Source organism: Rosa chinensis, chromosome 4 (assembly GCF_002994745.2).
Source record: "Rosa chinensis cultivar Old Blush chromosome 4, RchiOBHm-V2, whole genome shotgun sequence".
Lineage (NCBI taxonomy): Eukaryota > Viridiplantae > Streptophyta > Magnoliopsida > Rosales > Rosaceae > Rosa > Rosa chinensis.
In genome coordinates this window covers 57,025,772-57,040,001 of record NC_037091.1, presented here as the reverse complement: position 1 = coordinate 57,040,001, position 14,230 = coordinate 57,025,772, and the positions used below count along the sequence as shown (strand labels likewise).

The following is a 14,230-nucleotide window of genomic DNA, read 5'->3' as shown; positions in this document are numbered from 1 at the left end:
AAACCATTGAGATAACAAAGCTAGAATGATCGCTGTAGCTCAAACTTTTGTTTTAGTTGTATTTACTTGATTCTACATTTACACGGTGAGTACAGAAATTCGATAATAACTTTGTTGTACAAGTATGTTCCCTGAGGATTAAACTTTTTGTAATTTTTGCTCCATCATGCCGTAAGCCAATCTATGCATCTAGCTTTCTAAAATTACACTTCAGACGTTCCAAAAAAATGGAAATATGATGCTGCAGATTCTGTTCAAAGCAGCATGGCATTAGTATGGAGATGGAGATGGCATCACTATAACAACTTCAATGCTGTATACTTGTACAGCTTCCTTCACAGCCGTACCCGATGCGAGTTTTTACTTTCTAATTATGTGTCAGCTGTAAGAAAGTTGCTTGGAACTCTAGCGTCCATACTGCATTTCATCAGAAATTAAGAACCCAAAAGTGAAAGATCATGCCACTGCATCAGCTTGTCTTCTAGTTAGTCGTGCATAGAGGCCATCCTTAACGAGCAGCTCACTGTGACTGCCGGCCTGTGCAACAGAGAAGATGTATCAAGAGCAAACATGAGGGTAAAACAACGAATATCTGAATTATGCTAAGAGGTCATGGGATGTGGGGATTCTTCGGAAGTTCAAATATTGCTTTTTACAAATATAAATGGAAAAAATAAAAGAAAAATTATGATGGACGGTACACGCAAAAGATAAATCGAGTACTAACCTCAACAATTCTACCATTATCCATGACCACTATACTGTCAGCAGCTTGTATGGTGGAAAGCCTGTAAAGAGCGACAAAGCTGACATTCAGTATCGGCATTAAGAGAATCAGAAGACAGTATATTAGAGAAACCTACCTGTGAGCAATTATTACGACACTTCTCCTCGTTGTCTTGTCTTTTCTGACAGCACGAAGAACACCCTGGAGATAATGAGGAATGGTACATCAAACTTAATCTTTTAAACCTTTGGAGGATTGGGATGTGGGAAGCTCATTGCCAGAATTGCTTACCCTGACATTGTGTTCACTCTCTGCATCCAGTGCACTAGTTGCTTCATCAAGGATCAAAATAGTTGGGTCCCTAAGAATGGCCCTCGCAATGGCAATTCTTTGCTTTTGCCCCCCACTGAGTAAATCATCATCAACTAGTGTTTGATAACCTTTGGGCAGTGATAAAATGAAATCGTGTGCATATGCCTTCTTAGCAGCCCATTCAACATCCTCCTGCCTGATATCTCTAGTGCATCCATATCTAATGTTTGAACTAATGTCTGTGCGAAACAGTTTGGGTTCCTGTTTACATTCCAACCATAAGACAAAAAGGTCCACTTAACCTGCTAATTTTCATGATGGAAATAAATTAAGAACCTGTCCAACAAATCCGATTCTTTCCCTCCACCACATGACGTCCAACTCTTGTAGAGGGCAGCCGTCAATCAAAATCTGAAATCAAAAGCGATATTGAGGGGAGATTGCATTTAAGCAAAAACGATATTTGAAGACCAACACCACCAATATCATAAAGCCTTCCGATTCTCTTTATTTTCTTTGGTTACTACCGATTGAAGCTAAAAATGATTTACCTGACCATTTGTTGGCTCATAGAGACGGAGCAAAAGATTCACGAGTGTGCTCTTTCCACTACCACTAAGACCAACCTATAAGATTAGAGGTTGCAAAATTAAGTTCTCAACTTTACAGGGCATAGTAAGAAATCAATAAAAAAGCATCAGCAACACTTACAATAGCAACCACTTCATTAGGTTTCACGGATAAGCTGATATTTTGCAGTACAGGGACCTGTTCAAAGGTCTTATTATTCTCTTTTTAACTTAGCATCATTAATCGTGTAACCAAACAAAGAATCATATAATCAATTTCATGTTCAGCTAGGATAGTCAAACCAAACAGGTGAAAAATAAAGATTGTCAAACAAAGTACTCTAGATAAACTTAGAATTGTGATCCTTACAACTACAGACATAGAAAAATAAAATCTAACAAGTTGCAGTAGAAATACAGTAGTGGGGAAGACCAGAAAACACAAAGTAATTATAGTTAAAAAAATTTAGCTTTATAGGTGTGCTCTTGATATGCAGACATGAGATAAATACTTCTTGGACAGTGTATGCTCGGCTCTGAAACAGGGAATTTTTATGAACATTTTTGTCTATATTAACAGTATTCAGACTGTAACGTCCCGAACCTAAATTCACCGGTTTACTAGTCATTGGGACGGTAAACGACCTTTACTTTCACTTTTACTTTCGGTTTAGTACTTTTAGTGGCCCTAAAAGTTGACTTTTTGTTCGGGTCAAAATTTGAGAAAATGTTCTTCATGGAAGTTGTAGAGGACGTTAAACCGAGCGCGTGCATATGTGGTGCGTAAAAATCGGACTTAGTATGTGAGAGTTATGGCCAAAAATGCAGAAATTACTGTTCATGGTAAGTTATATATATATATGGAAATTTACTGTTGGTAGATTTCTATATTTGGAAACCTACCCAACCGGGTAAGTTCTCTCTTTCTCTCTCCCCGACTCTTTCTTCCCTCTCGGCCGATTTCTTCCCCCTCCGGTTTCTTCCTCCTCCGGCCGACCCAGGACACAATCCGGCCACCCCCAAGCTCGGTTTCTTTCCCTTGTCACGTCTGTGGAGGTATTTCACGACAATTTGGCCGGAGAACCTCGATTTGGAGCGGAGGAAGCTACGGTGGCAGTTGGGTACTTTTGCCGATTTCCGGCGATTCCGGCCACCTCCGGTCCCCATCTCGCCGTCGAAGGTTCGGTTTTCATCACTGATCATTTCCCCTATGGCCTTGTATCACGATTTGTTGTGTAGATGCCGAATCGACGAATTGAAATTCTAGGGTTCTTGAGGATTTCTGGGTTTTGTTCATTGATCGATTTCGGCCGTTTTTAATTGTTATTTGGGAATGTTGTAGTTGAGAAGTTGAATCAGTGTGTTGAGTAGGTGCCGCTGTCAAATTTTGGTGTCCATTGGAGTTGGTGGCAGTGGCGGCGGCGCCGCCACTGTGGGCGGCTGTAACGGAGGCTAGGGTAGCTTTTTAATTTCAATTTCTAGCTAGTTAAATTCTATAATTATCATAGAGCATATATGTGAAGTTTGGTGAATTTTGGAGGAGTTTGGAATTGTTAGTGAATTTTCGAAGTTTGGAGTTTTATGGTGGAATTATGCCGTCGGATTTCCCTCGTTTTCATTATGGAATATGTAAATTGAGGAATTGGAATTATGGAAGAGATTTGGGTTGAATTTGAGAAGTATTGGAGATAGGGATTTTCGGATTTCGTTTAAGTTCGTAATTATTTTATCGGATTGCCGTTTACGGAAATATAATTGTGTACAGGGCAATGTCGTGAGCTACGGCTAGATGAAGGAACTCGTTTGCGTGGTTGCCCAATAGTACTGTGAGTGGACCTTTGCTTTTAAATATGGATGCATGCAAATGTTTTTCTTGAATTAATGCTTTAATTAATTAACATATTATTTTCCGAGCATATAAATTGATTTTGGAATTTAATTACGATTTATCTTGTGGATTTGCTTTTAAATAATGATTCTCATGAATAATTATGATTTATACCGATTGTGAGTTTCGATTATTAAGTTGTTATGCTCGGATTCGAATTTATAATTGAAGTTGATTTTTGACGAATTATTTCTGAGGTGATTTCCGGAATTATGCTATTTATATTATATTCCTATTCGTGGATTTGAGATTTTTGGGAAGATTTTCGAAATGGGATTTCGATGGAATTATTTTCGTGATTATTTATTTGATCATTGGTTTTGGCATTGGGAATGCCTCATTGACAACCTATTTATTTCTTTAGCGTGTGGGACACGCTGTCAATTTATACTACTTTACGAGAATTTCCGGGTACGGTTGGGAATCGTACCCGCGTTTTCTTTATTCGTGGGATATGGGGAAGCCTTAAAGATTTATGGGATTTTATTAGTTTTTACCCACCATACCTGGGTCGTTATATATATATTTATTGCTAGCTAGCCTATTAGTACTCCTCCCTGCTTACTATGTGTTTGTGGGTGAGTAAGAGCAGAGCATGAGATGCTCCAGAGTGTGGGACACTCCGACCCGAGCCTGGGAGGCTCCCTTCTTTTGTATGGTGAAATTTCTTCCCCATATTTTATCTTTATTTGACTAGCGGGGCTAGTCCGATTTTCACTGTAGCCAGCGGGGCTGGTCTTATTTTCTTGAGAAATGAGATTTCGGTTTTACGATATAGTTTTCGAATGTGGTGACTAGCAAGGCTAGTCAATTTATCGTTTTGGATTCTTGGATTTAAAGCTAAATGTATTTTTTCTAATTGCTGCATGCATCGGTTATTAAAGAGAATAAATGTGGGAAAGTATGAGATCTTTTTATTTTAAATTGCTTATTTTTGTCCACTCACGCTAATGTTTTTCGTCTACTTTCCCCTGGGCCTTTCGGTTTCTAATGCCCAGTTTGCAGGCGAATTAGTGGAGGTCGGGCGTACATGACATTTGAGGCATAGTTGTCACTACTTCCGTAATGTAGGATCACTTGATCCTTTACTCCTCTGTTATATCCCTGTGTATAGTAGTATTGCTCTGCATAACCTTGGGATTAGTATTTTTGAGTTTTGTGTTTTGTGAAAGTGGAGTTGTTGGTAATTGGGAGCAGGGTGGCTCCAGGAGTATAAGGTTGGTTTGCTTGAAGTGTTTAGTGTGTTTTACAGGTTTTTGGGTAGTCCATTTTAGAGGTGACTCTGCCGAATTTTTGGTAGGGTTATCCCTAAGGTGGGCCCCACAGGGCCACCTCGGGTTTCAGGGTGAAATTCGGGGTGGGTCCTGTCACAGACTGTTCCGAAGTGGTGGACCACGGGGGATATCAGAAACATGGCTGTCAAAAGAATTAACCAAATCATATATTTTAATAGGGAACTAACCGTTGGCCTCGATGGATAATAGAAAGAAGTGTTTACAAACTCAACATTTCCAACCAGATTTTGCAACTTTGATCCTGCCACAGAACATAAAAAATAAATTGAATTAATACAAGAAGACTAGTAGAACAACTTCAAGTACATTAATACTGAAATACGTAACGAAATAAACAATAGAAGGCCCCAAAAGTATGAAACGTAAGTTTAAAATGAAGGCTGAAGCAACATCTTAATATAACAGTTCCATTGAAGTTCATAAGTTTCTTGCCTTTTGATATAAATTGGTCACTGGGCATGAGATCCATTAATTGGAAGACTTTTTCACTTGCCCCAACAGATTGCATCAGATTGGACAAATTGTCACCCACCCACCATGTTGCATAAATTAACCACTCACTATACAATATAAACTTCGTCAGTTTCTCTGCTGTATTATGACCAGATAGAATAGACATCCCTCCAAGCAGCACAGCAATGACCTAGAGATCGTTTGTGCAAATAAAAGAAAGAAATCAATGACAAGAAGGTAGGATCAATAAAACAAAATAGAAGCATTCTAATTTGTTTGGTCATGAACACTAAGTCACTATCTTAATTACTAAAATCATATCAGTTCAAAACCACTGAAAAATATGGACCTGGGTTGAGTGGTAAAGAGCATTGAAGCTCAAGTTCCAAAAACCATACGCAGCACTTTGCCGTATGCTTATATCAGCTAATTTATCTAACCACAGTTTGTACCTAAAGACCACATAGAAAAAATACCTCCGTTAACCACTAATCAAATACATACATACATGATTTTCTTGGTTGCCTATGCCAACATTTATTACCTACATTGATACAACAAAGGAGCAATAAAAATGTTTGACAGGGTATACAAATGTTCAGCATTTATACCTTCCAAGTTCTTGTTTTTCAGTTCCATAAACACGGACAGTTCTCACCAAAGAGAATGCCTCTTGTGCAACCTACTTGAGATGAAGAAAATTGTGAACATTTAAACAGGTTGCAATTAAAATCTTCAAAAACAAATCTTAGCTAAAATTACTTATTCTACCTCATTGGCAGAAGCAGTAAACTCCTGAGTTAGTTTTGCTGCCTTCTTCTGGTACCTACAAGAAAGTAAGAGGTTTAAGCCTCAACTTTCTCAAATATACAGTAAGAAGATAAAACGAACAGGCCTTAAGAGCAACAAAATTTTGAAAGACATTATGTGAATTCTTTGCATTTAAATATCAATTTCTTCTATGAAGTCGTAGGATATCTTGTTGTTCTGAAACCTCAACACCAAAAGACCCATTATTTCCCCGTCCTTGTAAAGCAAGTGACATCAATTTGCAACTTATTATTGGCCTTCAAGAGAATACTGATCTCTAATGTCACCCATTCTTTTCTTGCTAGAATCCACTTCATAGCCTCATATTGACCAATAAATTGAAAAGTGACATCATTTTGGTTCAACATCTATAGGAAGGATAACTGATAAAACAGTAAAATAGTCTTACCGGCCATAAACCAGCATAATTGCTGCTAGAGTAGAACATATCACCAACACAGATAAACCCAGGGGACGTGATAAAACTAACAAGTAGATCATTGCTCCTGCTCCCTGGAAAAGAACAAACGAAAATGGAAAGTAAATCACAGAATAATTAGGCAAACTCAGAATAGATGGATAACTTAAGCAGTGAATTTACCTGAAGAACATTCCGCAATATCATATTGAGATCATTTCCAATAACTCTTGACACTTGCTGACAATCTGCCCCAAGCCTACTTGTCAAATCACCAACTGTTTCAGTGTCAAAAAAGAATATATCCTACAACAGAGAAAACTGCAGAATAAGTCAAACAATACCAACATACCTAGATGGTTATAACTTCACAGACAGAAGCAAACGATCTCAAATTACTGTTTTAAAAATACACCAAAAATGTAAGTTATTCAGAACCTGAACAAGAAGTGAAGAGTATAGTGTTTCCCTCATGCGCTTGACCTGAAAATGACATTAAAGGATCCACTGAGAAATAGAGAAAATAAAAATTATAAATAAACAAATAAAAAGGACCAAGACAGTATTTATTCATGAATAGTGATGTGAAATAGAAGCTTATATTCTCGAATTCGCATTGCATAAGTTGATCCAATTCCAAGAGTACTGATGTCATTGGTGAGTCTTTATGCTTCAACCAAGTGATGTCAATTTTAATTGCATTTTCGAATTCACATTGGAAAAAGATGAAAAATCATGGATGCGAAACTCACAAGAATCATATTTGCAATGCCAAAACAACATCCTCGCACACCACTGAAGTGCAAAAACAGAGTCCAATGTCAGCATTGTATTAAATCACTAAACCATGGAGATGGTTCAAATTTCAAAATATCCAAGTGAAACGTTTCATTCATAATATGCAAAGATTTCGTCAAAGAAAAATTAGACGGTGAAAAAGCAACTATTTGAAATGCAGCTTGGAAAAAGAAGAAGGGAACTTAGTCCATACAAGATTTTGACCTGCATATTCCTGAAACAACACAGAGAATCACCAACAGCCTCACATTGTGCCGAAACACGGCCACTTCGCCGCTCTGTGCCGAGAAGATTGACGCCGTCAAGTAATGCGGTATCGATATCTCCGATAGCTGAAAGCAAACAACTCTCAGTAGGAAAACAATTTCCGGAAAAAGTTAACTATACACTTCGGAATTAGATAAAAGCACGAACCGCGGCGACAATTAGGGCAGAGAAAGCGGCGAAGATAACCCAACGGTCCTGAGAAACCAAGCCCCACATCCGAGTGAGCGCGCGCGTCACAGTCACCGGCTTCGCGAAGATACTAATTTCGGCGTCATCGGAGAAGTTCCACCAATCTCCGCCGGGAAAAATCGACCGGAGAAAACCGAACAGTCGCCGGAGCCGCTCGAATAGCTCGACCTCGGTTTCGTCGGCTCTATCGTTTTCCTTTTCGTACTCCTCCGCCGCATAGCCGTTAACGGAGGCCGATTTGAGCGGAGAAAATCGAGACCGTCCGGCATTAGAGAAATGAAAGGAGAGAGAGACCCTTCGGCGGTTGGTTCTGGCGGTGGAGGTGAATTGAAGAAGTTTGTGGTGGTGTTTGGGGTGAAAGGAAGAGAGAAATGGAGGTTGCGAATTGCAGAGGGGCTGAGCCATAGTGGAAAGAGAGAGAGGCATTTGGATAAAGCTTGGCTATGGCGTTTTTGAGCTTAAAATTTGTTAAATACTGTGGTGCTGGTTTGTGTCGTGGAGACGAAGAAGATGTGGAAGTCGAGGGTGCACGCAAAAAAGGACTATTGCGGGGACGTCTGCTCATTAGGGAAACCTCCAAAAGAGCCCGCATTTTATGGCGTGTGGTAGGCCTTCACGCAAAACACGACGACTTCAACACCGTCGTTTTCACGGCCAAAATTACGGTAAAATTTTGGTAATATTTTGAATTTAGGAAAAATAATTTTTAGAAATTTTTATCAATTAATATATTGATAAATAGAGGAACGCTCTAGAGCTAACTAATTATTAAGAAGCTATCTATTTTTTAGATTAATTTTAAGGTCACATATCGATATTTCCACCGTTCAGTATTTGTTTTTAGGTCTCAATGAGTAGATTACTTCTGAAAATTTTCAACTAAATTGATGATCGTTTGGGTATTTATAATCATGATTTACTAATTATGAACATGAACGGTTCAAGTTTGATAGATTCGGTTCGTCCATTGATTTGATCTAGTTCTGAATTCAAACGATCATCAATTTGGCTCAAAAGTTAGTCTAAAAAATAGTTAACTTCTTAATACGAAGTTAACCGATTAGCTCTAGAGCATTTCTCTTGATGAATATTGATAAATATTAGTACCTAACAATGAGTGATTTGTGATGGTAATTTGGTTTAGTTGTATTCATGTTACTGAAGTTTGAACTTTATTAACACTAAAATGGTGAACCATCATGACGTTAGTGGAATTTGGTTGGTTTGACGACCTACTATAAATGGGATAAGCTATAAAAAAAATAAAATAAAAACATCAATCAGTCAAACTTTATCAGCTCTGTGCACATTGAGTGAAGTATTATACAAACTAGACAATGATTAGTGTGATCAATGTTTGTCTTCTTTCTTTTATGGAGCATATAAATACTTGAGATTTATTTTCAATAAAAGAAATAAATACCAGTTAAATTACTATAATTTCAAGTTTTTAGTTGTTAACTTTAGGATTAAATACTTGTTACTCCTCAAACTTTTGCCTGAACAACAGTTTAGTCCATCGCCTTTCAAATTAAACTGGATAGTCTTTATTCTCTCTAATTCTCACACAACAGGTCCAAAAAAGGTCTAAAATGACTATAATACCCCCAAGATCCTTTTTTATATTTTTTTCTCTCTTTTCTTTTTCTCTTTTTTATCTTTTTATTTTTAATCATTTTTTAATTTTAATTTTTTTTTTTGCTTCTCTCTCTGCTCTCTGCTCTCTCTCTCTCTCTCCCCCCCCCCCCCCCCAATTCCAGCTCCGATCCCATTTCCAACCAGGACCGAGCTCCAGAACAAGTCCACCACTTAAACCCCCAATCTCTCACCCTTATCTGCCTCTTCTGCTCCATCGAATCCCAACCCCCAAATCTCGAATTCAATCGAATCAATCCCTTAGTTGAACACTCATACCCAGCCTTCAATCCCATACAAATTTCGACGTCTTCGGCAGCTCCTCAATAAACAGCACCGTCTTCGGCACCATGAAATTCGGCAGCTTTCCTCTGCAGTACTCTATCATCTCCTTCTCCGTCGGCCTCCGCCCCACGTCATCTTTCAGGCTCACAAATGGAAGCATGGGATCCCGTACGGGTAGCTCCAGCCGTTGGCGTGGAACATCGGAAGCGTCCAGAGATAGACGGGCTGTCTGGGTACGGCCCAGTCGAGGAGAGAGTTTGACGGTGATGATGAAGAGCCCTCTGTGGCAGTGGACCACTCCCTTGGGCGAGGAAGTCGTGCCGGAAGTGTAGTTCAGCGTCATCGGGTCCCACTCGTTCTCCGGCAGGGCCCACTGGAAGTCCGGGTCGCCACTCTCCACCATTTCCTCGTACGTGGCGCAGAATGGGGATGAGTCGAAGGAGTTGGGATGGGGTGCGGGTGCATCGTCGTTGGCGATGAGGACGAGGAAAGAGAGAGAGAGAGAGAGAGGGGGGGATGAGTCGAAGGAGTTGGGATGGGGTGCGGGTGCATCGTCGTTGGCGATGAGGACGAGGAGAGAGAGAGAGAGAGAGAGAGAGAGAGAGAGAGAGAGAGAGAGAGAGAGAGAGATAGATAGAGAGAAGCAAAAAAATAATAATAAATTAAAAAATGATTAAAAATAAAAAGATAAAAAAGAGAAAAAGAAAAGAGAGAAAAAATATAAAAAAATGATCTTGGGGGTATTATAGTCATTTTAGACCTTTTTTGGACCTGTTGTGTGAGAATTAGAGAGAATAAGGACTATCCAGTTTAATTTGAAAGGCGAGGGACTAAACTGTTTTTCAGGCAAAAGTTTGAGGAGTAACAAGTAGTTAATCCTTAACTTTACAGTGCCGAACCACCTGGTGTGGTAAGGTTAGTTGAGCAGCCAAGCATGGAATCCTCGTGTCTAGGGTTTGAGTCCTAACTCCCACTAATTTGAGGGGTTTTCGGGCTCGTGCGCTTGCAACCCTAAACTCTAAAGTATTCGTCTGACTTAATAGGTTTATCTTTGTGGACCTCAACTTAAATACTAACTAAATAGGTGTGTTGTTAACTAGCTCGCTAATGTAACCAAGGTTCTGAGGTGTCTTGCTACCTTACCCAATATCAATATGCAGTGGCGTGTTTCCCTGTGACAAGTCAAAAGCTACTGTAGTCGCCCCACGGCTCTAGCCTGTGAGGCGCCACGTTCACATCCTTGAGAATAGGATTTGCCCTTTACCTGATTCAGAATCTACGCCCTCAAAATTTGAAATTTAAAGTAATTAAGCCATAAATGAAGGATTTTTTAGTCATGAGAATAATTAAACGACGCCAATATCTCTGTCACAGTCTTTTCAGCGGGAATCTCATATCTCACTCCTCCCTCTTTATCTCTCTCTTTCTTGACTCTTCCCGGCACCAATGGCCGTACTTGTCGGAAACCTAGCTCTGCTACTAGACGTGACCTCGCCTAGGACCATATTACCTGACCGCAAGACTCGTCCGGTGGCGCTGGACGCTTTATTGAACCTAAACCTCAGCCTGCCAAGGAGAGATCCTCACAATCACAGTCAAGCGTATAACGGCTTCATCGCCGCCAAGGGGTTTGACTCGGACGGCGGCGAGACTCGGAGCCAACGAGTCGTGGCTCGGGGGAAGGCGAATTCGAAGGTGAACGGGGTGGACTTTGGGAGGGACGAGGAGGGGAACGGGAATGGATTTGGGGAAGGGGATGGGGAGGAGGAGCCGCCGGCGCCGTTGGATTGGGAGAAGGAAATGCGGCGGAGAGTGAAGGAGATCGAGGAGAGGAAAGAGCTGGAGAAGAAGGCTGAGGAGTTACAGAGCCGGATCGAGGAGGATTATGAAGATGATGGTAGAGAAGAGACGGAGGAGGCCAAGCGGATGAGAGTCAGGAAAGAGCTTGAAAAGGTCAGCTACAACTCTTTGAGCTTAGAATAGATGAATATAAATTGTAGATGTGATCTGTTGTTTAATTTGTTAAGCCAGAATTGTTCAATTGAATAGATTGAGATGTTTTTATTTAATTTGATTGTTAAAAGTTCAATTGTTTAGATATGTAGCTTCTAGGTAGCTTAGTTGGGTCCAAAAGTGATTCAATGGTTTCGATGTGTAGCTTCTTCGTAACTGAATTGGGTAAGAGAAGGATTCTTGCATAGTTCATTGCTTTAGTTTTGCATTAGTTGTTGTAATAGGGTTGATTGGTTATGTTGTTATGGGATGAGAGCAGGTGGCTAAGGAGCAGGCAGAGCGAAGAGCCACCGCACAGTTAATGTTCGACTTGGGCCAGAAGGCTTATGGGAGGGGGATGTACGGTCGCGCCATTGAGTTCCTAGAAGGAGCACTGACAATCATTCCAAGGCCAACGTTATTTGGTGGTGAGGTAGGTTAACCCGCCATGACTTTGAGGATCTCGTTTTGTTAATTTTGCAAATGCAACATGTTTGATCAGTGTGCTAATGGAATATGGTGTTATGGTTCAACAGATTCAAATTTGGCTCGCTATGGCCTACGAGGCTAATAAGCGCCATGCCGATTGCATTGATCTTTATAAGCAATTGGAGAGCAAGCACCCCAGTGTCAGCATACGACGCCAGGCTGCAGAGCTTCGCTACATTTTGCAAGCACCAAAGATCAAGATTACCCGGGAAGAGATGGTAACCATACCACTCATTGGTTCTAGTTATGACAGGTATTGGTCCTTTACCTTCAACCATGTCATGATGTACTTTGCCTATGGTCCATCTTTTATTCTGTCAACAGTTTTTGTGTTTCCTCTGTCCTGCATAGAGCTATCCTTCTCTTGTTGAGAGTTCCAATTCTCAGTCCATACATAAAACGCCATCATATTTTCAGCTCTTGTTTTCAAACATCACGTATGCATAATGGGAACAAAATTGATCAGTAAATCTTTGTTTAAACGGTGATATCAATAATAAGAAATTTGACGAAACTTGAATCAGGATCCATGTAGGATTGGTTAGGGTTTTGGAGTCTGTCTGTAATCGTGCTTTGACCTTTGCTTCCACATGCACTTTTCAGTTGGTTGAATATTTTCTTCCTTTCCCAACAAACACTTTCTTGGACAAATTGGACAGGTCGATGAAGTTGTTTCTATCTTCTCCTAGTGTTTTTAGGAAGCAAGAGTTGGCAAAACTGTTAAGTAAACGAACTGAAAAGAAACTATTAGATGTATTTGCTAATTCATATTTTGGTAGATTTGGTCATTTCTTGCAACTCTTCAAGAGTTTGGTTGACTAATAAGTTTATTTGATGCGTGAGTACTGCAGCTATGCTGGAACGTGGAGTGATAAATACAAGGACAAAGATCAGAGGAGCACTGGGACAGTAACCAATCAGATTCCATCGTCGAAAGACTATTTTGGGGACTTCATGGTCTGGCGACCCCCAATTGGATTGGAGAAAAGCCAAGCTTTCTGGATAGCCTTGACATTATGGTTGGGTTTAGTTGGAGCTGCAGTCTTTCTTCAAAGTTGAATTATGCAAGTATTGTAATTGTATTTGTGAGTAATTTATGTGTTTACCATGTTATTCATGTAATTATTTGTTGTTATGTAATTAACACGCCAACACTTTGTATATTTCATGGTGATAATATTAAATGTCTCAACTTCTTTTCTACAGCTTTAGAAGTCCAGCAGATAAAAGAGTAGCACACAAACGAGGAGTAAGAATGGAGGGATATTTTTGACTTGGTGAAAAATAGGGAGGTGGTTTTTTGGTAAAATAATATAGTTTTCTAGGAAACATGAGGGTGTTTCCGGTTGTTAATAGCCTATGATGGCGTTTATAATATGAAAAAATAGTTCATGGAGAATCATTTTTGTTACCTGCTAAGAAGAATGAATATGAGGTTATATGAGTGATAATAATAAACATGATATGAGCATGTCTTTCAGTTACTTAATATGCACACCACGCTTAATATGCACACCACGCTTATGAGTGCATCCATCTCGCATGCATGTTGATTAATGAAATTCTAGCCACAATTGATCATATATAATCACCCTTCCAACATCTTACGAGCAATCGCTAACCATGTATATTGCACTCTCAATTCTCAAACAATGTGGTGGTATATACATCAACCGCAACAAAATCTATTGTTTGCTTTTTATCCTTTTTTTAATGTCATATAATTTTAAGATATTGGTGTAAATTAAAATTTTGTAGTATTGTAACCCTAGTTGGGATTCGGCTTCTCTGCTAGAATTCATTTTGCTAGGATCTGCTTGGATAACACTCTCAGCTCGCCACGTGTTACTGGTTCAATTTAAGGGCTATAATGCTTACAACACATAAAGCCTGAACTTCACTAACAATCTCCAAATAGTTCTTTAATGTCAGTATTGAATCGAACAAGATCTCTACCCCTGGACTCCTCGCATCTCCCTCTCTCTCTTCGCCCAATTTCCTCCTTCCCCTCATCGGACCCCCCTCATCATCTAGTCGTGAACTGAAGCCGAGTCCGATCTCTCAACTCCTCACATCTCCCTCTCTCTCTTGGCCCAATTTCCT

The 14,230-nt window shown here is 39.8% G+C and overlaps 2 protein-coding genes across 3 annotated transcripts; one reads left to right on the top strand and one right to left on the bottom strand.

Annotated features, from left to right (window-relative positions):
• Positions 1–61: 61 nt before the first annotated feature.
• LOC112196917 (ABC transporter B family member 26, chloroplastic) lies at positions 62–8,286 on the bottom strand. Its single transcript, XM_024337397.2, has 18 exons — positions 7,685–8,286; positions 7,475–7,602; positions 7,225–7,267; positions 6,911–6,955; positions 6,656–6,778; positions 6,464–6,567; positions 6,016–6,070; positions 5,856–5,926; positions 5,594–5,696; positions 5,224–5,434; positions 4,959–5,032; positions 1,751–1,807; positions 1,591–1,665; positions 1,376–1,450; positions 1,019–1,300; positions 864–928; positions 728–788; positions 62–537 (listed from the first exon to the last, which is right to left on the bottom strand). The coding sequence occupies exons 1-18, from the start codon at positions 8,150–8,152 to the stop codon at positions 457–459; spliced, it is 2,121 nt and encodes a 706-aa protein (XP_024193165.1). The 5' UTR covers positions 8,153–8,286; the 3' UTR covers positions 62–456.
• A 2,734-nt stretch (positions 8,287–11,020) lies between these two features.
• LOC112199905 lies at positions 11,021–13,461 on the top strand. 2 transcript variants are annotated; one of them, XM_024340892.2, is made up of 5 exons: positions 11,021–11,599; positions 11,919–12,071; positions 12,175–12,380; positions 12,979–13,212; positions 13,334–13,461. In XM_024340892.2, the coding sequence occupies exons 1-4, from the start codon at positions 11,093–11,095 to the stop codon at positions 13,184–13,186; spliced, it is 1,074 nt and encodes a 357-aa protein (XP_024196660.1). In that variant the 5' UTR covers positions 11,021–11,092; the 3' UTR covers positions 13,187–13,212; positions 13,334–13,461. The 2 variants fall into 2 exon arrangements, with proteins under 2 accessions (XP_024196660.1, XP_024196659.1); XM_024340891.2 differs by lacking the exon at positions 13,334–13,461 and having other exon boundaries at positions 12,979–13,332.
• Positions 13,462–14,230: the final 769 nt, after the last annotated feature.

Excerpts from the sequence above, each read along its gene's own strand:
- LOC112196917 (XM_024337397.2), bottom strand. The coding sequence starts at position 8,152 with ATGCCTCTCTCTCTTTCCACTATGGCTCAGCCCCTCTGCAATTCGCAA. Across the intron at positions 7,268-7,474 it reads GTTGTTTCAGGAATATGCAG|TGGTGTGCGAGGATGTTGTT; the intron begins GTCAAAATCTTG and ends TTTGCACTTCAG. Across the intron at positions 5,927-6,015 it reads TTACTGCTTCTGCCAATGAG|GTTGCACAAGAGGCATTCTC; the intron begins GTAGAATAAGTA and ends CATCTCAAGTAG.
- LOC112199905 (XM_024340892.2), top strand. The coding sequence starts at position 11,093 with ATGGCCGTACTTGTCGGAAACCTAGCTCTGCTACTAGACGTGACCTCG. Across the intron at positions 11,600-11,918 it reads TCAGGAAAGAGCTTGAAAAG|GTGGCTAAGGAGCAGGCAGA; the intron begins GTCAGCTACAAC and ends GGATGAGAGCAG. Across the intron at positions 12,072-12,174 it reads CAACGTTATTTGGTGGTGAG|ATTCAAATTTGGCTCGCTAT; the intron begins GTAGGTTAACCC and ends ATGGTTCAACAG.